The 26,085-nt window shown below is 44.1% G+C and overlaps 1 protein-coding gene across 1 annotated transcript in view; it reads right to left on the bottom strand.

Annotated features, from left to right (window-relative positions):
- Positions 1-26,085, bottom strand: part of LOC136849330 (long-chain fatty acid transport protein 4-like) — a 431,083-nt gene that overhangs the window by 308,118 nt on the left and 96,880 nt on the right. The window contains exon 5 of the mRNA XM_067122690.1: positions 1,042-1,153. Coding sequence (XP_066978791.1) covers positions 1,042-1,153 — 112 coding nt within the window. The remainder of the gene's footprint in view (positions 1-1,041; positions 1,154-26,085) is intronic.

The raw sequence follows: 26,085 nt of genomic DNA, 5'->3' as shown, positions 1-26,085 counted from the left end.
CATGAGAAGTATGGCATTCACGGGAAGGCTATCCTTGAAATGAGTTTCCTTAGCCTTCTGAACATGTTCACGCTACCATCTCCTCTAATATTAAGTATATCTTAGTTTAACCAGGCCACTGAGCTGGTTAACAGCTCTCCTAGGGCTGGCCCGAAGGATGAGACTTATTTTTATGTGGCTAAGAACCAACTGGTTACCCAGCAACGGGACCTACAGCTTATTGTGGAATCCGAACCACATTATGACGAGAAATGAATTTCTATCACCAGAAATAAATTCCTCTAATTCTTCACTGGCGGTTCGGAGAGTCGAACGCTGGGCCAACAGCGTGCCAGTCGAAAGCTCTGCCACCCCTCCAAAGAACAACTTCCTCTAATATTTGATAAACCGTACCATCAAGATATAAATCCATATGTTTGGAAAACACACCTTATCAACAAATATAGAAAACTAGAAGAAAAAACTTACACAATAATAAATACTTCTTTGAGTAAAGGAAAGATAAGAAAAGTAGCTTGAGGCATGAGGCACATGAGATAAACATGTGAAAAAAAATACTGCTTACTGTGGCACATACAGTATACTGCAAACAAAATACTAGTTACGAACAAAATATATAACTTTTAAGAAATTTTATCAACACTCAACACACCAATACTACAAAAAATTTTTAAAGATATTGACAATTACATTATTCTACATATGGCTTTCAAAAAACTGAGATTAAGACAACGAAGAAAATGGAACTACAATGAATTATACAGTAGATGTATATGTGGCCAGCAGTGCAAATGTGACGAGAGTGGAGAGCTATATCATTCAAAGCAGCTCCACTAAACCTCCAAGTATACAGTAGGTCTACCTTGCTCAGAAACCCTTTGTATACTAACAACAGCTTACACAAAATCTGCCTAGTAAACTTTCCTTGTATTTAGCCGAGTACTGTATAGTGTTAATAAGAAATCAGGGTTTGCATTTGCATTGGAACAAAAACAACTGCAAATATGTCCATTAAAAATGCTTTAAATGTTTTAGGCTTACGTGCTTGGAGTTCAGTTCCACAAATAACAGCCTTGCAATTTGCTACTTTGATTGAGTGTACTAGGGACACATTTTGGAGATTGAAGTTTATCAAAGCTGGCACAATACCAACCTACAAAGGAGGAAAAGAGGAGTTGAAGTCAGTTAAAATCACAAAATCTTTCATATCAATTACAACATTTTGCACTTCACTTCAACTACTATTATTCTAGACTCATAGGACTTGCCATGTGGTGAAAATTGGGGCAAGGTAATGTTAAAGAAATTGGGCAGCCAAGCTGGAGAGACCATAGGGAATGATGAAAAATGAAAGGTAAAAAGCAATAATGAGAAAGGCTGAAGATCACTACAAAGAGTTTTTAAGAATCTACAGAGCACCACATAAGGCTCACTCTCAAACTGGACAGGAAATTGGCAGCTTAACCACCATGTAATTGTTCCCAAGTTCTTGTAAAATGTACGGGAAGGTATTTACTTTATATAATAATACTCACTCAGTACATCTGAAAAGAAAAATGTCTTTTAATCTAATCAGCTTCAGAAGACTTTAATAAAACATGAAAGCAATTTTCATGTTTCATACATTTAGTCCTTTCAGTTTACTAATGGCTTGATACTAGTACAGTGCTATTGATACTGACTATATAACTAGCATTTACATACTGTAAAAATGAAGGAAGGGTTGAGCCAACAATTCCTAACCCTACAAACATTGAACACCATCCCAAAGCTTGGATCAAGTACCTTCATGCTACATACATATAATGTATGAGAATCTATAAACAAGTATAGTATGGATATACAATGCATTTCATATCACGTAGACTAAGAAGAAGTCACAAATTTTGGGAATGGCAGCCCTTTATCAAGAAGTGCATCTTTACTCTTCTGCTGCCATAATTAACTTCCCTGCCTCTGCCATAGAGTAGAGGTGTGTCAAATGGAAGGCCAGGGGGAAGGCAATTCTAAGTAAAATAAGTTGAAAATAAATGGGTTATAACGGCTTTGCTTTCTATCTTATAATTGTCGTCCTTTTCCACTGGTCCCATTACATGTAGTGCTTCAACTTCTTCAACTTTGTCCTCTTCATATTTTACTTCTCATTTAAGAACAAATCCTTCAGTCCACCTCTGTAAGTCAAACTGATTGACATATCTTATCAAACTTGCATACTATTATTGATGGTAATGGGAGTTAAAAATCTATTTGTTACAATACTAAATACATATACAGTAAAATCATAGTTATCTTGTCAAATTTGGGGGTTAGGAACACAAGATCCCCCAAAATTCAAACATCCCATAGGCTAGGTTAGACTGGGTTACTAAAGAGTAGTAGTTTTTGCGATACAGTGCCAGTAAACTGAAATAAGTAAACCTCTGATTACTTATAAGAGTCATTAGTAATTAGTGTTCAGACTTCAGTAACATGGGTTTTGGGTTCAAGTTCTCTACCATAAAGAAATATCAAATAGAATTAAATCACTTACATAAAATAGTATGATAAACTACAGTACATAGGGTGTTTTCATACATGCACAAAACTTACAAACATTATTCTATATACAACATATGATAAATTACCACTACATTACTTGGTAAATTACCACCACAATACTTCAGATGAATAAAACAATATAAATGCTATGTCCATAAAACTGTTGTTAAACTATTTAGCTTAAGGAAATGCTGTAGGTGTGCATTAGAGAACTTTCCCAGGAATTGGTTTAAAGTTAGGGATAACCATATCGACAAGTTACTCTGTGGGGAACCACATGTAGCTATAATGGCTCTTAATGAACAGTCAGTTTTGTGTACCTTGGGGACACCGTAAAAATACGGGATGCTGGGAGTCTTCAACGATATTTAAGAAAGAACTAACTCTTTAATGTCAGTATCATCAAGAGGGCCAGCTATTTTTCTATTTTTTCTATTGAACTCTTGTATTTTAGTGGCAATGGGAAATAAGTTGTGTGTCGTTCAAAAGTGAATATGATTTCCTTAGATATGTGCTAGTATTCATTACTACTGTGGCTCCTCCTTTATCAGCTCTCATAATTGTGATGTTTCTAATGCACACCTACAGCATTCTTAACAATTTATACAACGAGTCAGAGATTTGGGATGGGTTGATGGCATTATTACCGGTAAGTTTAGACGTTACGGCACTTTTCACAAACGTTCCCTGAGATTATGTCATCTCTGAGCTCCAGGAAGAATACAAACAAGGTAATATAGAATTTCCCCTACCCACTGACCAATTCTTTGCATTAATAAGACTATGTGTATCTTCCATGGTGTTTCAATTCAATAATCAAGAATTTGTGCAAAAAGAAGGGGTTGCCATGGGCTCCCCTCTATCCCCAGTTTTGGCCAATATTTGTATGGAGTTCATAGAGAGAGAGAGAGATATTCTCAACAGATGTGATAGAGAAACCACACCTATTTTGTGGGTCAGATATGTTGATGAAACCACACCTATCTTGTGGGTCAGATATGTTGATGAAACCACACCTATCTTGTGGGTCAGATATGTTGATGACATTTTTGCAGTTATCAGTGGGACAGAAAGAAATTTTACTAAATTACCAGAAATAGCAAGTGGAATCCTACCATCAATAAAATTTACCGTTGAAGTAGAAACCGACTCCAAGTTGCCTTTTCGTAACTGGATTAATCTTCAGAGATTCGAGTACACAAAAGTTTAAATTCACAGTATACAGAAAGACAACCAACTCTGAAAGTTATATACATTTTTATTCTTTTCATAATAATAATATCAAAAGTAATGTAACAATGAACTTCACATTACTAGCCTTCAAGATTTGTGATCCAGAATATATTAATGACGAAATATATCACATTAAGGCAACTTTCAGAAGCCTTAGGTAGCCCTCCCACTTCACTGAAAAGGCTCTCTCGCGTGCCCGGAAGACTTATTATTGCCCTAAAGGTAATAACAATAGAAGAACACCGAATAGATTTTTAACCTTACCTTTTAACCCTAACATAGATAACATATATAAATAATAGCCAGGATAATACCAAAATTGTTTTCAAATTTACCAACACGATAAGAAATAACCTAACAAAAAACAACAACAATCAAATAACCCCACAGTACCAGGAGTATACGAAATACCATGTAAAGACTACAAAGGTAAATATTTCAGAGGAAGCGGCAGAGGGTTAGAAACACATTTAGGGTGTAAAGTCCCCACTAAGCGGGTCTTCTATGATGGCGACCCGTTTTCTATGCCGCTCCTAGGATAACGGGTCACGCAGGATCAGCCATACCCAATCATTTAAACTAATCTATGTAATTATGTACCTGTTACTAACTTCTATGGCATTTGTTTCTTTTGCTCATGTATCAGAATGTTGTCCTCTTCATTATTGTCCATTTTTGCAACTCAGAGTGTATTTATTAATTGTATTTATTGTCAAATGTTATTGACTTCAGGTCACCCTGGTTCTCATCGTATTCCTTGGCGCGACATCAGTCCGCCGCTATATAAACCGCCTGTGTCTTCAATAAATCAGCGGTAACTTTCTCCTGCTCGTTTCTTTAGTATCTCTTAAAGTGGTGACCCCGGACTGGTTCCTGTAGCCATTAGCGGACTCACACGGTGACTTAGTCTTGGCTCCAGGAACTACCCACGCCCCTAGCAGACTTATGATGGCACTGTAACCAGCGTTCGGGCGTGCCGACTCTCGTCAGCAAATCACCAGCGTCATTAACGGACTCACACGGCACGCTCCCAAGTGCGTATTGACGCGAGTATCCCACTCCAATTAAGAGGGCTAGAGCGAGCATGGACATGGACATTCCCTCCCACGTTCAGTTAACCGCGAACCTTGCGGACTCAGACGTTTACTTCCAGCTCATATCACCCGCACCAAGATTCACACGGTCCTCCACACCGCTACCTGTGCCCTGCACGCTGCCCTGCCCGGCAGGACAAATAAAAGCCGCCCTCGCCATAAAGCTGCCGCCTTCCACACAGGGAAACCCATCATCATGGCTGTACAGGGTCGAGGGTCAGTTCAGGCTGGTGGAACTCACAGACGAGGTGCTGCAAGCTGACGCAGCAATCAACGCCATGCCAGAGGAGGTCTACAGGAGACTCATCCCGTGGGTGTCCGCCGCAAGCCCCCTCACCTACCGCCACCTGAAAACATCCCTCATCGAGACTTGCTCCCTGCCGGTCGCCGAGAGGGCCGCCCGCGCCCTCATCATCAACCCACGGCAGAACCAGAGCGTCATGGAGTCGTGGGGCATGATCCTGGACCTCCTCACCCTACAAGGCACTGACAGCAGCGGCAGGCAGTCCGAGATCAGCCTGTCGAGGGAGATCCTCCTCTGCCAGCTCCTCCCGGAGGTCCGGACTCAGATCCTCGAGCCCTACACCATGCCGCTCGAGGACTTGATTAGAACAGCGCAGCAGCTGACTGACTCCGCAAGGGCAGCGAAGCGGGCATCAGCGCCCACACACCCCATCAGTTCCATTCAGCAGGAGGAGGGCACAGAGGAGGAGATAAGCGCCGTCACCAGAAAGTGCCCACCGTATCATCACAAAAGGAACCCTCAGGGCCCTTGCTACTACCACCAGCGGTACGGCAAGGACTCCCGGAACTGCCAACCCCTGTGCTCATTCGCCCATCCAAAAAATGGGGGAGGCGGTGGCCAACAGAACAGGCCGCCATGGCAGCAGAGGAACCCAGGAGCCCAAAACCATTAGGCTTCTACGTCCGCAACACCATCTCCGGCAGGATGATGTTGGTTGACACCGGGGCCATTAGATCAATATTTCCGCCATCCAGGGAGGCCCGCAAGCACCCACCGGACCTGGCTGCCTTCCTGACAGCCGCCATCGGGTCCCCCATCCTCTCCTACGGCACCAGGCTCCTGTCGATCTCCATCCTTGGCTGGAGGTATACATGGAACTTCGTCGTCACGGACGTAAGGACCCCGCTCCTGGGTGCAGATTTCCTCGCACACTTCGGGCTGGCAGTCAACGTCGGTCGCAAGCGTCTCCTCGACAACGACTCCTGCCAGTCACTCCCATTGGCAATGGGACCCAGTGTGCCTACCATCTGCTCCGTCGCCCCCTACCAGTACGCCCAGCTGCTGAAGGAGTTCCCCGACGTATTCAAGTCTGAGCTCCGTCAGGTACCCGGGCCCCAGCAAAAAATGGCATCTACCATCATATAAAGACAAAGGGCCCCCCTGCACACTCAAAGTTCCGGAGGCTTCCCCCTCGGCACCTTCAGGAGGCCAAGGACGCCTTCGCCAAGATGGAGCAGATGGGCATATGCAAGCAGGCCTCCAGCCCCTGGGCCTCTCCCCTCCACATGTGCAGAAACCAGATGGCTACTGGAGACCCTGCGACGACTACAGGCAGCTCAACCTCGCAACTGAACCTGACCATTATCCCCTGCCGAACATGCAGGACCTCACGACCTCCTTCCACGGGGCCAAAATATTTTCTAAGCTGCATCTTTTAAAATCTTACTTTCAGGTACCAGTTGCTCCAGAAGATATCCCAAAAACCACCGTCATCACGCCCTTCGGGTCCTACGTCTTCACCTTCTCCATCTTCGGCCTGAGGAACGCGGGGGCGACTTTCCAGCGGCTGATGGACAGCATCCTGGGTGACCTGAAGTTCTGAGTCTGCTACGTGGATGATATCCTTATACAGGCAGTCCCCGGTTATTGGCGGGTTCCGTTTCTGAGGGTGTGATGATAACCAAAAATCGCTGCTAACTGAAAATCACCAATTTCGGCAATTTTTGGGGGTTATCGGCGCAGAAAAGGACTGATTTTCGGTTATCGGCGCCCGTTAGGTATGCATTGGTGCCAATACCCAATTATCGGCGCCGATAAGCGGAAATCTGCGATTTTCGGTGCCGAAAATTGCTGATTTTCGTTGCTAGACAAGCGCCATAAAACCGAATCGCTGTTAACCGAGCCCGCCGTTAACCAGGGACTGCCTGTATTTTCCAGGTCCCACAAAGACCACCAGAGGCACATCCGGGCGGTCCTGCAGCGCCTGCAGGAGAACGGCCTCGTCGTCAGATTTGACAAGTGCACCTTCGGTGTCCAGAAAGCTGACTTCCTGGGCCAGGAGATATCCCCGGATGGCGTCCGCCCGCTCACATCAAAGGTCACAGCCGTCACCAGGTTCCCCGTCCCCACCTCCGTCAAGGCCGTCCAGGAGTTCCTCGGGATGCTAAATTACTACAGGAGGTTCATTCCCAGGATCGCACACACCATGGCCCCCCTGACGGAGATCCTGAAGGGCCAACCAAAATCCTTAGTGTGGGGACCCAGCCAGCAGCAGGCCTTCTCCCTGACAAAGGCCGCCCTCGCCGAGGCAACCGCCTTGGCCCACCAGGACCCCAGCGCTCCCCTCCAACTGACGACGGACGCCAGTAGCATTGCCTGCGGAGCTGTCCTGGAGCAGATCGTCGACGGTGCCCCCCAGCCCATCACCTTCTTCAGCAAGAAGTTCAACCCCACGGAGGCCCGCTACAGCACCTTCAACAGGGAACTCTGCACAGTGTACCGGGCGGTCCAGCACTTCAAGTTCCTCCTGGAAGGTACGCCCTTCACAATCTACATGGACCATCAGCCGCTGGTCCACACCTTCACCAAGCAGGGGGACGCATGGTCTTCTAGGCAGCAGTGACACCTCGCGGCCATCGCGGAGTTCACTTGCTCAATCAAATACCTCCCAGGCAGAAAGAATCCTGTAGCAGATGCCCTCTCCAGAATCAAGCTCAACGCGGTGCAGCTCGGGATCAACTATGGGGACCTCGACCGGGAACAGGGCCCCGACCCGGAGACTCCAGCCTACCGCACCGCCATCACGTCCCTAAAGTGGAGGGACGTGACCCTCGCGCCCGGGGGACCAAAACTCCCTTGCAACGTCAGCACCAGTCAGCCTCACCCCCTGGTGCCCGCCTCCCACTGCCACCAGGTATTCGACATCATCCACGGGCTGTCCCACCCCTCTGGCAGGACGGTGGCCATGCGGAAGGACGCGAGGACTTGGGCGAGACAGTGTCTTCGGTGCCAAACCAGCAAGATAGGTCATCACACCGAGTCCGGAGTAGGCGAGTTTCCACAGCCGGGGTGGCGGTTTGGCCACATATACATCGACGTCGTCAGCCCTCTTCCCGTCAGGTGGGGCCAGATATCTCCTGACGATTGTCGACCTCTCAACTAGGTGGCCTGAAGCGTCGTCAATGCAGGAAGCCACCGCCAGTGCGTGCGCCGAGACCCTCCTCTCCAGCTGGATCAGCCGGTTCGGCGTCCTGGACCACATAACCACCGACAGGGGCCCTGCCTTCCTCGCTGTGGTCCGCCCTGGCACGCCTGCTGGGGACATCTCACCACACCACCACCTCTTACAACCCCGCAGCCAACGGCTTGGTGGATAGGTTCCACAGGTCCCTGAAAGCGTCCCTCATGGCCCGCTGCACCGCTGAGGATTGGAAATACCAGCTGCCGTGGGTCCTCCTTGGGTTGAGAACCGGCCCCAGAGCCAACGTAGTCCCAGGCGAACCGGTCACAGAGGACTGCCACAACCCGTCAGTCCAGAGGCTTTGCGATATACTCGGCAAGTTCGCCCCCTGTAAGCAGACGTACACCGACAGGCCAGTCGCCTTCACACCTCCCGGCTTGTCATCCACCACCGTCTTCGTCAGGGATGACGTCGTCTGCCCACTGCTGACCAGGCCCTACAGGGGGCCCTTCCGTGTGCTGGAGAGGAACAACAGGCTTTCTGTCTCGCCCTTCATGGAAAAGACGACTGGGTGTCGGTCAACCGCATCAAGCCCGCCCTCCTGGAGGAGGAAACAGACGTCACCGCACCGCACCCTCCGCCTGAGCAGTCGTCTCCACAGCTGGGCCGCCGCAGGAGGAGGTCACAAGGCCGCCCCCGGAAACATCTGCCTACACCCACAGCCAGCCGCTCCCACGCACAGTGCAACCCCCTGCTCACTTCGCGTAGCCGTGGCACTCTTCAACGCCCCAGCAGATACGTGGATTAATCAGACGTTACCCATGTCTTGGGGGGGGAGTATTTGTAAAGTCCCCGCTAAGCAGGTCTTCTATGATGGCGACCCGTTTTCTATGCCGCTTCTAGGATAACGGGTCATGCAGGATCAGCCCTACCCAATCATTTAAACTAATCTATGTAATTATGTACCCGTTACTAACTTCTATGGCATTTGTTTCTTTTGCTCATGTATCAGAATGTCGTCCTCTTCATTATTGTCCATTTTTGCAACTCAGAGTGTATTTATTCATTGTATTTATTGTCAAATGTTATTGACCTCAGGTCACCCTGGTTCTCATTGTATTCCTCGGCGCGACGTCAGTCTGCTGCTATATAAACCGCCTGTGTCCTCAATAAATCAGCAGTAACTTTCTCCTGCTCGTTTCTTTAGCACCTCTTAAAAGGGGAACAGAGACGGGTGTTGTGAAAAATTGCATATTTCACCACCTTGCTGGGCCCCTGGGCGCCAAAACCACGTCGTCTTTCTGGTTGCCCATGGACTGGACGAACGTGCTTCGGTCCCATCTGGGTGACACTGATGCACGATCTGAACATGTCCAGTTGGCGGGAAAGCTGCAATTACGCCTAATCGAACGACTATAAAAGGTGGAAGCGGGCTTAGATGATCGGCTCTCCGATCCAGAACATCATAAAGATAGGTTGTAAAAGTGTAAGCACTATGAGGTTCTTTGTTATATTGTAAAGTCCCTGCTCAACGTGTTCTCTGTAATGAACATCCCGTTTTCTGCGGTACTTTCACGTGTGACCTAGGGTTGGACAGACACAATATTGCTGTCATTATTATGAATTGTATATTTATTATCTGTTCATCTGACCTTGCACCATGTATATGTAACAGAGTATTTTTATCTCTAACCAGTCATTGTTAATCATTATGTTTCTGTATGTACCTGTCTGTTTTGTGTAGAGACATAGTTTGACCTCAGGTCACCTGTCAATTTTTGTACCCGCGGTCTCTGCGTATACGCAGACGTCCGCATGCTGCTTTATAAGCGGGTTGCTTCATCAATAAACCAGCAGTACTTGTCTTCCTGCTCATTATTTCTCATCTCTCTCACAGATTAAGTATGTTAACTGACAATGGGGATTCATGCTTGAGTAACTGAGAGAGAGGGTAGGGCGTCGGGCACATGGGCCATTAAATTGATTGTACTTATAGTTTTATGTAGTACTGTAATGGTTTGACTATGCACTACATTCATGTGTTTATCGTATTCTACATATGAGTTTTTTATTCAACTTTTACCCAAATAACCCCTTCACGTACTTTAATTAAAGCTTATCATGTTTTCCTGTGACGCCAACAGCGAAGGCCCATCTCAGTAAAATTGACAGTCTACTGATTTATGTTAAATGGTTTGTTTTCCCGCCCACTTGGTGAGTGATGTCATAACAAACAGTATCACTCAAATGTGGAGGAAACATTATTCTTTTTTTTTTCTGATTAAAACAGATGACATTAATTTAATTACCTGGGTCTTCTACATGAATATTCGAATGTAATAGTAAAAGTAAATGCTCACAGTTAAGGGATTTTGACAAAGGAAAAATCTATTTCTGAGGGAGGCCCCGTGTCACCCGGTGAAATTCCATTCTTACACGAATTTCTAGGTATAAATATTGCTAAATATACCAGAGAAAAAAGCTTTCAGGAATGCTGGAGTTACTACCCCCAGATCGAGCACCTTCGATGAAGATGTCGGTATAACCGAGGGTGAGTGAAGGAATCACAACCACAGAGCCACACTCGATAGACATCCCTATGTCAAGATCCCCGAGAAGAGTGAGGGGCCGTACCAGCACCCACGCTCCCCAGCCTGCCACGCGGCGACTCCAGCAACATCTGAACTCATTCCAGACTAGCACCACCCCAGGCTTGGCATGAGCCAGTAGGGGGCGAACCTGTACCTCAAAATACCCAGGGAGTCACCCGGGTGACACGGGCCTCCTCAGAAATAGATTTTTCCTTTGTCAAAATCCCTTTTCTGAGCTCGGCCCTGTGTCACCCGGTGAAATAGTGTAAGAGAATCATGCCAAGACTGTAAAGCTACAATAGAATACAAAAGGTGATTGGAAAGAAACACATGCTATGGAAAAATAGATTTAATAAAAATATCTCAACAATGAAAATTGGGCTTAACTATAGGTAAATACTGGTGGCATAATACACCCCACATCAAAAGGATACAATGAAATAGTAAACTTAACCTAGGAACAAGGTAGAAACACTAACATATATAGTACAATTAGGGGAAAATAAAAGGCCCCTACAATTCAATAGAATAACCAGTAATTACAAACTTAAACCTAAGAGCAATGAGACATAATTGAAAGACAAAAATTTTTGAGGTACATGAAGCAAAATAAAAACTGCTTCAGTACCTCTGACTTAATCTAAATCCACAACAAATCAAAACCAAATCACAAGACAAGCAATAATCAGGTAATACCAGTATCGAGTATGAGGAGCAAGGCAGCGAGGCATGATCGATCCAGAAAGGCAGGCAGTGAAATAAATGAGGCAGGCGGGCGGGGGGGAAAGGAGAGGGATAAGGATAATTAAGGTGGGGAGATGACACTTCCCACAGCCACTGTAGAAAATTTTAGAGCTTCAAGTGATTTTAAATAGTGGCGTTTAAACACCAGAGGTGATTTCCATCCTGTATACTTGGTAAGTTCGGCAAAATCCATATTATAAAAATAATTAGTGGAGGTAGCTACTGCTCGGATATCATGAACCTTTGGAACTGAATCCGGGTTAGCTTGTTTAATAAAATACAGAATTTGTTGTCTTATAGCATTCAAAGAGAGAGTACCACCTTTCTCCCTGATGAAAAGAGGACCCGACTTAAACTGTGGAGTTCTTTGTAGGTAAGACTTTAAGGTATATACTGGACATAATGACTGGTCCTGAGGAAGAGGCACCACCTTCCAGGGGGACCACCTGTCCTGAGGGTCTTCATTCTTAGCTAGGAACATATGATCAGGGGAAAGGAGGACTTCTCCGGACGGAAGGAAATTAACATGATCATCACCTCTAGTGAGGGCTGATAGCTCTGAAATTCTGGCACCTGAAGCCAAGCTAATCAGAAACAAGGTTTTCCTTAACAGATCCAAATATGAGCATAGAGAATTATCAATGTCAGTGGCTAATTTCAAAACATCGTTGAGGAACCAGGTAACGGAAGGAGGGCGAGTTACTGGTCTCAAACGGGCACATGCTCTAGGGATGGAGGAGAAGTATGAATCTGTAAGGTCGATATTAAAACCGTACAAAAATACCTTCTTTAAGGCTGATTTAGCTGTAGTAATAGTGGTCGGGGCAAGGCCTTTTTCAAACAATGACCTAAAAGAAAGTAACTGCTAGGTTGGTTGTCATAGTTTGAGCTCCAGATGCCTTTAAAAAGGATGCCAATTTTTTGACTGCTGAGTCATACTGTCTGAGAGTAGAATCTCTCTTGTCTGATTCCAAAAACAGTGTTGACGGGGTCAATGTTTGCTCCCTTCTTTGCAGCAAACTTTATAAAGTCCATAAAACCAGTGCATTCTGAATTCTTAAGGAAGCTGACACAGTCTTTGTTTGTACTACTTGGGTCAGTCTGGGTTTGGGTATCTGATGACACCGCAACTTGAGTTCCTGTAGCAGAGGGAAACCAGTTGCTCTTTGGCCAATAGGGAGCTACTAGAGCTAATTGGCCGTTGAATGACCTGAGTTTGTGCAGAACTTTTAACAACATGTTTATTGGAGGAAACAGATAGATCCTCTCCCAACAATTCCAATCTATGGACATCGCATCCGTGGCGGAAGCCTGGGGGTCCAGGTTGGGAGCCACGTAACAGGGGAGCTTGAGATTGCTCTCCGTGGTGAACAGATCCACTTGGAGGCCTGGAACCCGGCGGCGAATCCACTTGAAGGAGTCCCCGTCCAGAGACCACTCCGTCTCCAACGGAGTAGTCCTGGACAGGAGTCCGCCACCACGCCCGCACCCCGCTAGGTGGGTGGCTGACAGATGCCAGCCGTGCTTGTTCGCCAAGGAGAAGATAGCTACCATCACCTGGTTTATGCGACCTGATTTGGAGCCGCCCCTGTTGATGCAATGAACCACCACGGCGCTGTCCAGCACAAGCCTGATGTGAATCCGGCTGGCAGGGCGAAGTTTCTTGAGTGTTAGAAACACTGCCATTGCTTCCAAGGTGTTTATATGGAACTGTTGGAACATTGTAGACCACGTTCCTTGAACTTTTTGTTTTGGTGAGTACCCTCCCCAACTGCTTAATGAAGCATCCGTGTGGATTACCAACGCCGGAGGGGAAAATTGGAGTGGAACTGACTTCGACAGGCCACTGGCTGCGGACCGTGGCCGGAGTCTTGTCTTCAAGATTCGCGGAATTGAAGAGACTCTGTCTCTGAGCCTGACATTGGCTCGTCTCCGCCACACTCTGTTTATATCTTTTAGTTTCGCTTTCAAAAGCAGGTCCGTTACTGAGGCGAATTGAAGGGAGCCGAGAATTCTCTCTTGAGACCGGCGGGATGCTGCTTTGTCCCTCAAAAATTTCCTGGTAGCGGCGGCAATCTCCTTCCGCTTGGGTGGCGGGAGGGACAGTCTGTCTGAAGTCAGGTCCCACTGGAGACCTAGCCACTGGAACCGGGATTCCGGAGTCAGGCGGGACTTCTCCCTGTTCAACTGAAAGCCTAACGACTCCAGGAACTTGATCACTATGGTCGTAGCCTTCCGGCACTCCAGAACTGTCGGAGCCCAGATTATCCAATCGTCCAGGTAAGCCGCCAGGGAGATTCCCCGGGACCGTAGTTGCTGAACGACTGTTTCCGCCAGTTTCGTAAAAAATCTGGGGGCTACATTGAGTCTGAAAGGCATGACTCTGAAGGAGTAGGCTTGTTTCCAGTTTGAAACCCAGGAAGGAGAGAAGTTCAGCCAACCGGGACGTGATAGTAAGCGTCTGAAAGATCGATAGAGGTGGTGACGGCTCCACGTGGAAGTAGAGTCCGTACCTGAGCTACCGTAAGCATGCGAAACTTGTCGCATCTTATGTAGCGATTTAGACGTGATAGATCTAGAATCACTCTTTGTTGACTGGAATCTTTCTTTGGGACCGTGAACAACCTGCCTTGAAATTTGAGGTGCCTCACTTTCTTTATTGCTCTCTTGTTGTTGAAGCTCCATCACAAAGTCCTGTAGGGTTTTGGGGGGGGTTGGTAAAACCTGGTCAAGGAGGGGATCCTTGATCCAGCTCCAACCCAGACCTTTGGACACAATGCTGTGTGCCCAGGGGCTGAAGGTCCACTGGTCTTTGAACCAGTAGAGGCGACCACCTACCTGACTGGTCTCAGTGGGAGGAAGAGGGTTTGCTTCCTCTACCACGGCCTGATTTTCCCCGAGAGGCGGATCCAGCTCTACCTCTGTATGGGGCGCGACCTCTGCCCCCCTTGCACTTCTATTAAGGCCGTGAAAGACCCCACGGCCCTCATAGGTGGAGTTGTACGCGGAGAAGAGACGACGATGGTGCAGCAGGGGTTGGGCTGGTTGAACCAGCACGTATTGGTGGGGTTGAGCCTTGGAGGTGGAGGGTTGGCCCACAGCCGAGACTGGGACAGCCTGAACCACTGTCTGGGGATGAGGCCTCCTGTTCTCCTGAAGCGTTTCCCGACTTACCCTGGGAACCTGCCAGCTTCGGGAGTTTTCCGCTTGAAGGCGGAAATACCCCACCTAGCAGGTAGGCTTTGATTAGCCCTAGTAGCCTCGCTCAGGACCTTGAGACTTCGTCCTCTGGGAAGAGATTAATCCCCAGATGGAGCTCTTCATGAGCTTATTAGGCTCATGACGAATGGTGGCATCCGCAAAAATGAATTTGCGGCACTCCAACTTTGCCACCATGAAGTCATACAGGTCTGACTGAAAACCTGCTAACAGGGATTTAGCCAGAACCTGGAAGAGCTGTTCCTCTGCACAGGAGACGGCAACCGCCTCTGACAGACACAAGGAATTCAAAGACCGGCTCAGTCTTGTCCTTGCCTCGAACTCTGCCTTCAGGAGAGCTTCTGGGAGTTTGGGAAGCTGCTCACTGAATTGTGAGGATGCACAGAAGGCATCTAATTTACCCACTGTAAAGGTGGATGGGGCGTCCCTCCAGAACTCCTCACCTCCTGGGAATACCAGGGATGTGGAGTCCGTCTCCCTGAGCTGAGGCAAGGGTTTGCCTTGAAAAGAAGGCCTGAGCTGTCGCCAAAGCAACTTTATTCAGGCAGGAGTGGGCAACTTGTCTCCTAAGGAGAAAACATGGTATAGTTGCCCTTGAACGGAGTGAGTTTTTGTATTCTCCGCTTGCCACTCCGTGAGAGTGCGAAGCAGAGCCGATTGGGCTTGGTCCCTAGGGAAGATCACTGTCTCCTTTGGGACCTTGTCTGATCGTACCCAGGCTTCCTCCGTCAGCCTAACGAAGCCTGGGTAGGGGGGCAAGAGGTCAGGAGGGAAGAACTCCAACTCCTCCAGACGTCTCGTGCCCAAACCCTCGATTGTCAGGGTATCCTCATGGCGAATGGCACGGAGAGCAAAACGCCACGGGTTTCCAACATCAAAAGGAGGGAGGAGGCAGTATCAGGGATCTGATAGCTAGGTCGGCACCGCCGAGCGCCATATCAGCGATCAGATTCTCCTGACTCTGCAACCTGTCAGCAAGCTTAGAAAGCTTGGAATCAACCTCCGGCGAAAATCTAGCCAGTAACATCCCAGCAAATGCCTCAGGGTCAAAGGGAGGCTGGCGAGGAGGGCTGGGTCTGGCTGCCCTCTTACTCGCTCCTTTGCCCGAGGTTCCAGCTTTGCTCCCGGAGGCCAGAGGTGCGAAACCTTTGCCTTCGACGGGGAAAGGGGATGCCTTCCAGGAAGACGAGGACTTAAAGCCCTTCGCCTTCCACGAAGCCTTCAACTTGGGGACAGTAGATGGAGCACTGTCCTCAAGATGGAAGACTTAGAAAAGCCCTGAAATGAAGAGGTTGATGATGAAGGGGAATCAAAGAGGCGCCGCCCCGCTGCCTCACTTACCTCACCACCTACCTGGTCCTGCTCAGTGTTCATGGGCTCCAGGTCCAGGTCCAGAGCGGCGACGTCCTCCGAAACCTCCGCGAAGAGTGTCTCATCTATGAGTGGCTGGGTCACAACCGGATCTGCTCGATGATAGGTGCGGCCACTTCAGCTGGTACGGCCGCAGTGATCCGGGCTCCGGGTAGAGAAGATCTCTCCACTTCTCGTCGAGGACATATGGCTTCCCTGATGGAACGTTTCTCCCAAACCCAGCCACCCAAGCGCGGAGGGACTCAAGAGCCTCTTTCTTGGAGGACTCGTGGGCCTGAAAAAGGGGGTGAGGGAATCAAAGGGAGGCTAGAAAAATACCTAAATAAAATAAAACAACAAAATATTGCAATATGGAAGACAGAAACTAACATGCAGATGGAAAGCAAACAGCTTACCGACTCGTCCTGGGTGCACCCGCAAAGAGCAAAGCACACCTCGCAGCCCTCCGGGTGCCAAACAATCAGATCATCCAGTCGGACCGCACAGCCAGCGTGGGTCCGACACACCACCTTGCCATAGGGTTGTTGAAGAGTGGCGGAACACCCAGGCTCCTCACAGCGAACAGTCTGTAAGTGAAACAGTAAATGAACTTACCTTCCTAAGAAACTTAAACTAAGCAGGCAAGGGTATTTCATTTAACCACCGGAGTACTCGGCGGAATGAAAAAACCTCGTCAGAGACGGGCCTACTAAAAGTAACTTAAAATTAAGGTAAGCAGGGTAAAACCCCCGACTGCCGGAGTAAACCGGTGGAACGAGGGAGCGAATCAACGGGACCTTCACCGCAAGGGATGCCGGGAACAGGACGGCGGAACCCAGGGGTGAAATCACCGGACTCTATGACCATCATGAAATAATAAATAAATAAAATTCTATTGGGCGGGGTGAGGACCGGAAAAATAAATCAATGCATATCCAACGGCGGGTAAGCCGCCGGGCAAGAAATAAACACACACATATCCACAGGCGGGGTGAGCCGGGAAAAAATATAAACATATATAAGATGGTAACATAATTGGTTAACAAAAATATACAAATCCACATTCCCGAGTCCGGTACCACCCTCACCGGGAATCTCAGGACCTTATCGTTAGAAAACAAAAGAAGGGTGAGGCTGTCAAACACCACGATCCACCGGGGCAGATGTAAGCGCCAGTCAACCCAACTAAAGTATCTCGAACGCCGGAGCGAACATGGAACAAGGCTGAGAAGAAACCCTGAGAAGTTCGAAAACCTGCTCGATCCTAGGAGAGCGGGTTAACGAAGCGCAGAGCCCAGCAACGTGTCACCTGGAACCAGTTCTGGGAGGGAGCGAATCCCTCGACCAGGAAAGATCCACAACTCGGAGTGGAAGTTGGACACCTGACATCACCCAGAAGAGAAGATGACCAGAAGCTGGACCTAAAACAGGGAAGGGGAGGGGTGGGACAAAGAAGGGAGTAGGCCAGAGCAGAGGAAAACAGGAGACTGGGGAGAAGCTCACCCGCTCAACTGCATGATACCCAAAATCATGGCCTACACCTAAGGAAAGGAGGGAAAAACGACTAAGACCCCTGTACTCTCACCCATACACATAGCGTAGCCTATGACACAAAAATAAAAAGGGGGAGAAGGAAAGGGGGAAAAGAGGGAACAACAGGGAGAGAAATTCCCAGTCGAAGACCAGCCAGAGCCGAACGTAAGGGAGTGATAAAAGCATGGAGGAGACACACCCATGAAAAAACTTCAACCCCTCCGTAGAAAGAAGAGGGAAGAGAGTGGGGTCTCACTCCAGCACCCAAACAACGGACAGAGGAAGGCACGACAACAGAAACTCCCTCAACCTGCTGACCCTATCCTCTCGCCTAACCTAACTCAGGGAAGGGAGAGCAGGAGGTCAAGGGGGCAATAAAAGCCTAACATACACTAGGCTACAAAAACAAGATTAACCAAATAAATCACCATATGTGTGCAAAAATAAATAAAATAAAATAAAATAAAAATATACTTGTGTTTGGCTCATAGCCTAACCGAAGGAAGCGACAGGATGAGCCTGACATCCCCACGGAACTAGACAATGCAGGTTAACAGCATGATGTTGAGCACCAGCAAAATAATAATGAAAATAAATATAATTATAAAGCTAAACTGTCCAAGAGGAAACATCCTGGGAGATATCTAAGCGGGAATATAACGGGAACCCGATGCGGGAACCCAAAGGAACGGATCAAAAACATTATCGTTAGAGAGAAACCGAAACAACCCAGCTTAGAAAACCACCAGGATGAGACCTATGGGGAAGGATAAGGCATGAGCCGACCAGGAAAAACCCAAACAGAACAAGCTGAGTGGGTAAACCTCATGGACAACATGGCTGGCTGGGGACGCCAGAGTGTCATAACAAAGCCACGTATAATTAATAAATACGGGCTAAGACAGCCAACAAATCATAAACAACCCCACAATAAGATGGTACTTAACTTGGAAATGGTAAAGCTGCTCGACGACATGATGAAGATGAAAATAAGCCAAAACACAAGCCAAACAAAAACAGCAGCGTCAAAAATCAAGTGCTAGAAATGGAATGAGTTCAGATGGCGCTGGAGTCGCCGCGTGGCGGGCTGGTGAGCGTGGGCGCTGGTACGGCCCCCTCGCTCTTCCCGGGATCTTGACATGGGGATGTCTATCGAGTGTGGCTCTGTGGTTGTGATTCCTTCACTCACCCTTGGTTATACCGACGTCTTCATTGAAGATGCTCGATCTGGGGGTAGTAACTCCAGCATTCCTGAAAGCTTTTTCTCTGGTATATTTAGCAATATTTATACCTAGAAATTCGTGTAAGAATGGAATTTCACCGGGTGACATGGGGCTGAACTCAGAAATAGATTTTTTATGAGAACTCTACTTCAGACAAAAGTAACACAGAATGATAGTTTTGGATGTCATATTTTTCTTTAAAATGTTTGTTAATTAATTTTTTTCCTGCTAGTTTTAATATTATAACATGAATTAATCCTACTCAGACTGTTAGTGGTTTCTGTGACCATTTAAAAAAGAAATTTTTTTGGTAAATGAAATTCAATGAAAACTAGAATTTAGAGCAACTTACAACCCTGCAATTAAAAAAATCAATGTATTACATCAAACCTTAGAGAATACACATACACCATGTAAGTTTTTAACCTGGAGTCATTGCTTGCTAATTTCAATAAATGAAATAGCAAATACAAAATAAAATTTCCTGTAAATTTTAACTGTTTAATATATTTTGTTAGTAACATTTAAAATAAAGTTTAAATATGTTTTACAAACAAAATTACATTTGTAGATAGTTTTCTTTGTGTTTAAAAATTTTTAACTTTGGAAAACAATCACTTATATGAAGACAGTTAATAATAATTCAAAAGATGTGTTCAAAAAAAAAATGGTACAGGTTGGCTGTCTATCAGTTTCTTGAGGCTCCCAAACCATGATGTCAGAAAATGGTCATTCCAATATAATCTAAAGGGAAGACAGACAATAATTAATTGTCATGGAATTAAAGCCCTATTTCAAAAACGTCTTTACAGACCTATAGAGTTAGTGCGAAGCTCCTTGGAACTTTTTTAAATCTCTCACTTTTCAGTTTTTAAGATTAAGAGTTCATTTTGGCTCATTTTTTTTTGTTTTTACCTGAAGTTTTGTGCAACCATCAGAAATATAATCTTGGTTATTGTATATATATAAAATTGGAATATATGCCAGCATAAAAAAACTTCCTATATAATTGTTACAAATCTGCTGTAAGCACTATGCTAAAGCTAATGAGTTAATTTTGTAGTTGTACTGTTCTGATGATTTGAGTATATAGTTCTTTTTATACCAGTTTTGCATTGGTGTGTTATCACAAAATGATCACTGAATTCACTGTACTTAGTAAAAAATTTTTTTTCAAAATTTTTATTTCATTTATTTGCTAAGACTTTGTTGAAAAAATTTGCATTATTCATATAGTGTGTATGTTTGATTTTCATCAACCAGTTTCTTGTCAGTTATTTTATTATGTGACCGAAAGTCAAATTTTTCTATTTATAATTTATATGGAAATATTTCAAAAGTGATGGGCTCAACCATGAGTTATTTTTGTTGTATTGTTGAAATTTACATTTTATCATAAAACTTTGTTTTGTGACAAATATTATTACGAGACAAAAGAATTTCTGAGATTTTGTTTAATGGTATGGTTGTTTTTTTTAAAATTCACCATAAATCGAAATTTGTTAATTAGCCAATTTATTGTTGAGTTAAACGATTGAATATTACTCATTTATTATGAGTTTTAGCTTACAAGTTTGCATTTTTTACCATTCTGGTGAGTTAAAGTGACCAGGTTGGGGCAGCATTTCGTGATTTATGGAAAATATTTCAAAACTGATTCTTCAACACCTATCAGTTCAGAATTGGGTTGTTGAAAAGCTGTCCTTTACATTGTTGCATGCTGATTAAAATGAGTTTGTTTAAGCTTTGGGAAGATCTAAAACTGATGCAAACATTCTGTAGATAAACATGACGAAAGAATTTCTGAGATGTTAATGGCTTGTTGCCTTGCTTACGTAAGGAAAACATTTTTTTTCAGAAATTCACCATGCCATTATTGAAGAGTCTTTCCAGTTTGTTCAAAATGTCCTCATGATTGAATATTACTAGAACAAGTTTTAGCTTATCATTGCTTTTTTTACCATTTAGGTAGTTAAGGTTGAATAAAGGTTGGAGTTACTGTTATATGAAAATATTTCAAAACTGATCAAAGCTACAACCATGAGTTATTTTTGTTGTATTCTACATGAAAGTCACATTTCATATGGTCTAACCTAATATAAAACAGTGCAAACATTATGACAACGTGACAAAAGAATTTCTTGCACGTAAGGAAAAGTTTTCTCAAAATTTCATAAGGTGAAATATTGTGCTAGAGACTTCCAGTTGCAAAATGAAGGTAAATGATTGAATATTACTAGATGTAAGAGTTTTAGCTTAAAATTGCGTTTGACCATTTGACCATTTTTGAGTCAAAGTTGAGGAAGGTTGAAATTCCCAAAGTTATCTGGTTTATATGAAAATATTTCCAAACTGATAAAGTTGACAACTGTAACCACCTATATTGTACATGAAACATTTTCATATATAAAACTTTTCTCCTAATATAGAACAGTGCAAAAATTAGTGGTTGAAGGTTTATGAAATTTTAATGAGGGGTGGTTCAAAAAAGTTTTTTCAAAATTACCATAAATCGAAATATTTTCAGAGACTTCCAATTTGTTGCAAAATGAAGGTACATGATTGAATATTACTAGAATGTAAGAGTTTTAGCTTACAATTGCGTTTTTCGATCATTTTTGTTGAGTCAAAGTTGACAGAAGGTTGAAATTTTTTTTTTGTTCAAGACAACAATATGAGACAATTTTGATGATGACAACGTCCAATAGGCGTTTAATAGTTGAAAAGAATAGTGATCAGGTTATTACTTTGGTTGTTCATTTTTCCAGACTCTCAGGAGAATGGGGATTATTGACCACTGTCCTCTGAACTGCTTCTTGCAACCCTGGCTTCCTTCCTGTAATCATTTGTGTACGAGGTTTTCAAATTTCAGTGTTTTATTTGTTAATTGGAGTTGTAAAACTTACATGGCATAATGTTTAGAGCTGCACTCTGCTGTGTGTTTTATTTCTCCAGAAATATGCAAACCACTGGTTAAACGATAGCACTAAAACCTGCAACAAGTGTTTGGTTGAAACCTGGATAACACAATGATAATTGATTGAATAACTTATTCCAGTTTATAGGTAAATTTCATATTCCATTCCATATCCTAAAGGAATTCATTGAGAAAGTTTTATGCCATGACAGCAAGGCGCAAACAATCATGACAGTTAGGTCTGTCAAAGATAAGGTAACCAGCAATACAGTTGATAGACCCATTCATGGTCCAGGATTCCTGTTTCAAAAGGGATTTGCAGATTTTTCATTGCAACTAAAATATAAAAAAGACTGGTTTTGCAAAAATTGAATTTGTTGGATTTTTATAAACTAGAATATTAACAAATTGCTGTAATTTCATGCCTATTTCCATGACTAAATACATTTTTATGATAGAAAATTATTTACTAATTTCCAAACTCCCAGTGTTATTCCAGTTCACAGCAAACTATCAGTAAAACTATTTATTTTTTCAATGTCATAGACAACTCCCAGTGTAGTAGTTACACAGTACAACTCCCAGTGTAGCCCATTTACAGACAACTGTAAAAATAAATGGGATGTTCAGACAATCCCATTGTATGAGAGAAAATTGTACTGTGTTAGACAAGTAGGGTAACATAATCCAGAGTTTTCCCAGTTACTGTAGCTGTCCAGACAACTCCCAGTTTAGGACTTAGTAATGCTTTTAAGATGACTTTGAAATGATATTATAGGTTTCCTATCTGGATAGTTACAGTATCACTGATCAAGAGGTAGGCAAGTTCCATTGCCAGCAGTCAAAGGTGGGACAAACCTTTGATCTAGTTTGGTTAAGGTGAATAAAATTAATTTCGATATTCTGTTGTTCAGGTAAAAACAGAAAATTTTATAACTAACAACGTTCATTGCATTACTGTTTTTTAATGTTTATATTTACATAGTTAAGTACAAATAGAATAAGAGCCATCTTTCCTCTTAAATATGAAAAAGTTGAGTACAGATTTATGAAAAATATTGTTACTTATTTTTATATTTTTTGAAGGCTAACTGCAAAACTATGAAAGTTCATGTTTCTGAGATGAATTATTTTTTATGAGACAAGTTCTAACAAAATATCATTAAATATTGACATTTAAGATCTGACATTGGAAAGTGTAATAAAGTCTAGAGAGCTGAAAAAATTGCTGAAAAGAATTTCTAAACTTGCAGAGAGCTGACATTGCTGAGTGTATTGGTAAAACTTGAATAGCATTGCTGTTGTAAAATTTTTATTGATTTCATTATCACAATAATTTTTTCATAGAAATTTGCTTTGCTAAATTCATATTTGAAAACTGCAGTTAATGGAAAAATTGAAGATTCATCAAAGCTGGTAATATTGTTTTTTTGTTTTGTTTTGTAATTGGCAAAGTTTATTTGACGTTGAGAATGATTTAAACAAAAAGGTGTTACCATCAGGAGTGTCTCTCAAACAGTTTATCTCATGTCAGAACAAAAGCTGTTCATGTTATTAAGAATAAATTAAATTTTTACTGAAAATGACAAAACAGTTACCGACGGTGGATGAAATATTTGAAATAAAACAATGCAAAAATGAAATAAGTCCTTGTTGAGTTGGCTGAAAAAATTGCTTAGAAAAGAGATACAAATAAAACAATGCTCTGCCCCATGGTTCTCATTTTTGATGGAAATCATATTTAAGAAAAAAATTTTTTGCAAGAGCTCTAAAAAACTTCATGAGTAGATTTTTCTCTAGAAAATTACTTTATAAACTGTCATGAAAAGCATTCTCTCACCCAACTTTGAGAAACAAAGTGTAGAGGACAAATATACAATCTTTATCATTCAAGCTTTACTAGCTCTTGAAAAAAACTGTTTCTTTTTATTGGCAGTTGCAGATTTATGTAATTTTTTTTTTTTTACATTACATTTGATGGGCAATATTGAATGTAAAATGCCCCTTGTCAAAGGTTAAATAATAAATGTTTCAATAAGAAACCATAATTGTACAGAAAAATAACAAAATTAATTATTTTTATGAAAAAGCCAACAAAAAACTATCTCTAACAAAAAGTTGAATAAAAGAAGAAAGTTTAAAACTTCAGTTACCAAATAAATTGATAGAAAAGACAATAATTAAATATTTCATTCACTTATACATAGAGTGAAAATTACTCGCTAGAAATTCTTTTTGAAGAGTTAACACTATGTATAAACATTTTCTGAGTCCAGCCCGTGTCAGCCGGTGAAATTCCATACTAACACGAATTTCTAGGTATAAATATTGCTAAGTATACCAGAGAAAAAAGCTTTCAGGAATGCTGGAGTTACTACCCCCAGATCGAGCGTCTTCCATAATGGAAGACGTCGGTATAACCAAGGGTGAGTGAAAGAATCACAACCACAGAGCCACACTCGAAAGACATCCCCATGTCAAAACCCCCCGGAAAGAGCGGTGAGCCGCACCAGCCCCACACTCACCCGCCCGCCAAGCAGCGACTCCAGCGCCACCTACACTCATTCCATTTTCTAGCACGTGATTTTCACGATTTGTGTTTTTTTGTGCTTTGTGTTTTTGGCTGATTTTTGCCTTTTTCTCAGCATGTCTTCGAGCAGCTTTACTGTCACCAAGTTAAGTACCATCTTATTGTGGGGTTTTTTGATAAGTTTGGCTGTTTCAGTCCTGTATTTTCATATTATATGTGATTGTTGTTATGACGCCGTGCGCCCCCAGTCAGCCATGTCGACCGTGAGATTCACCCATCCAGCTTGTTCTGTTTGGGATTTCTCCTTGTCGTTACATTACTTATCATTATCCCCTGGATTCATCCTGGTGGTGTTTCCTGGGGGGGGTTTTTTGGTGTTTCTTTACGTTAATGTTTTTGAACTACATATTGGGTTTCCTTCATTAGGGTTCCCGTCATTTTCCGCTTAGGTTTCTCCACAGGATGTTTTCCCTTTGACAGTTTTAGCTATATTTATTATTATATTGTGATGTGCTGGTGCTATCAGGTGTTTTTTGTTGCCTTGAATTACATGGGGGGGAGCGTCAGGTACAGGTTTTATTGTTTATCCTGTTGCTCCTCTAGGTTAGGCTATGCACCTTGCACAAGCACAAGTTTAAATTATTGTTTTATGTATATTTTTTTTTAGTGATGGTGATTTATTTTTATCTTTTATTGTGTGGGGCCCCCTTGCCTTTCTATGTCTAGTTAGGCTTGTATTTTTGCTTCCTTTGGCCTCCCGCTCTCTTCACCCTGAGTTAGGTTAGGTGTGGGGAGGATCAGCAGGTTGAGGGAGTTTCTGTTGTTGTTCCTTCCATGGGCCGTTGTTTGGGTGGTAGAGTGAGACCCCATTGTCCTCCCCTTCTCCACGGAGGGGTAGAGTTTTTGTGGGTGTGTCTCCTCTGTGCTGTTTTGGCATTCTTCCCCCTTTTCTTTCGGCTCTGGTTGGTTTTCAGCACGGAAATTTCTCTCCCTGTTATTTCCTCCCCTCCCTTCCCTTTTCCTCCTGTTAGCCTAGGCTATGCCTAGGCACGGGTGTGACCTAGGCTATGACTAGGGGGAGTCGGCGTGTTGAGGCCTTGGTCGCTATCCCTTCCTTCCCCTCATTCGGAGTAGGCTTGTCCTTCCACTGCTAGTATTAATTTACTTGGCGTGGTGTGTGTTGCAGTCGAGCGGGTGAAGAAATCTTCCCCAGTCTCCTGTTTTCACTTGCTCTAGCCTACTCCCATCCCTACCCCACCAACCCTTCCCTCCCCTCCCACCCAGTTCCAGCTCTTGCATCTTCTCGTGCGGGTGACGCCAGCTGGAATTTTCTCCGAGTTGTGGGGCTTTCCCTGGTGGAGGGATTCGCTCCCTCCCAGAGCAAGTCCCCGGTGGCTTTTGCTTGGCTGAGTGTTTCGTTAACCTGCTCTCCTAGGATCGAGCAGGTTTGAACATTCTTTATTTTTGTTCTCGACCTCTTTCCGTTTTGAGTTTGCCTTTAGTTGGGTTGATTGGCGCCTACTCCGGCCTTCGTGGTCCTTGTGATGTTTGATAGCCTCACCCTCCTATTGTTTCTCTAGCGGTGGAGGTTTGGGATCTCCGGAGGGGGTGGTTCCGGTCTCTCGGAATGTACGTGAAAATTTTGTCTTGTTAACCAGTTCTGTTACCATCTCTCTGTATTTTATATG

The sequence above is a fragment of the Macrobrachium rosenbergii genome, chromosome 20 (assembly GCF_040412425.1).
Source record: "Macrobrachium rosenbergii isolate ZJJX-2024 chromosome 20, ASM4041242v1, whole genome shotgun sequence".
Lineage (NCBI taxonomy): Eukaryota > Metazoa > Arthropoda > Malacostraca > Decapoda > Palaemonidae > Macrobrachium > Macrobrachium rosenbergii.
The sequence above is the reverse complement of the archived record's forward strand: the minus strand, read 5'-3'. Positions and strand labels throughout refer to the sequence as shown.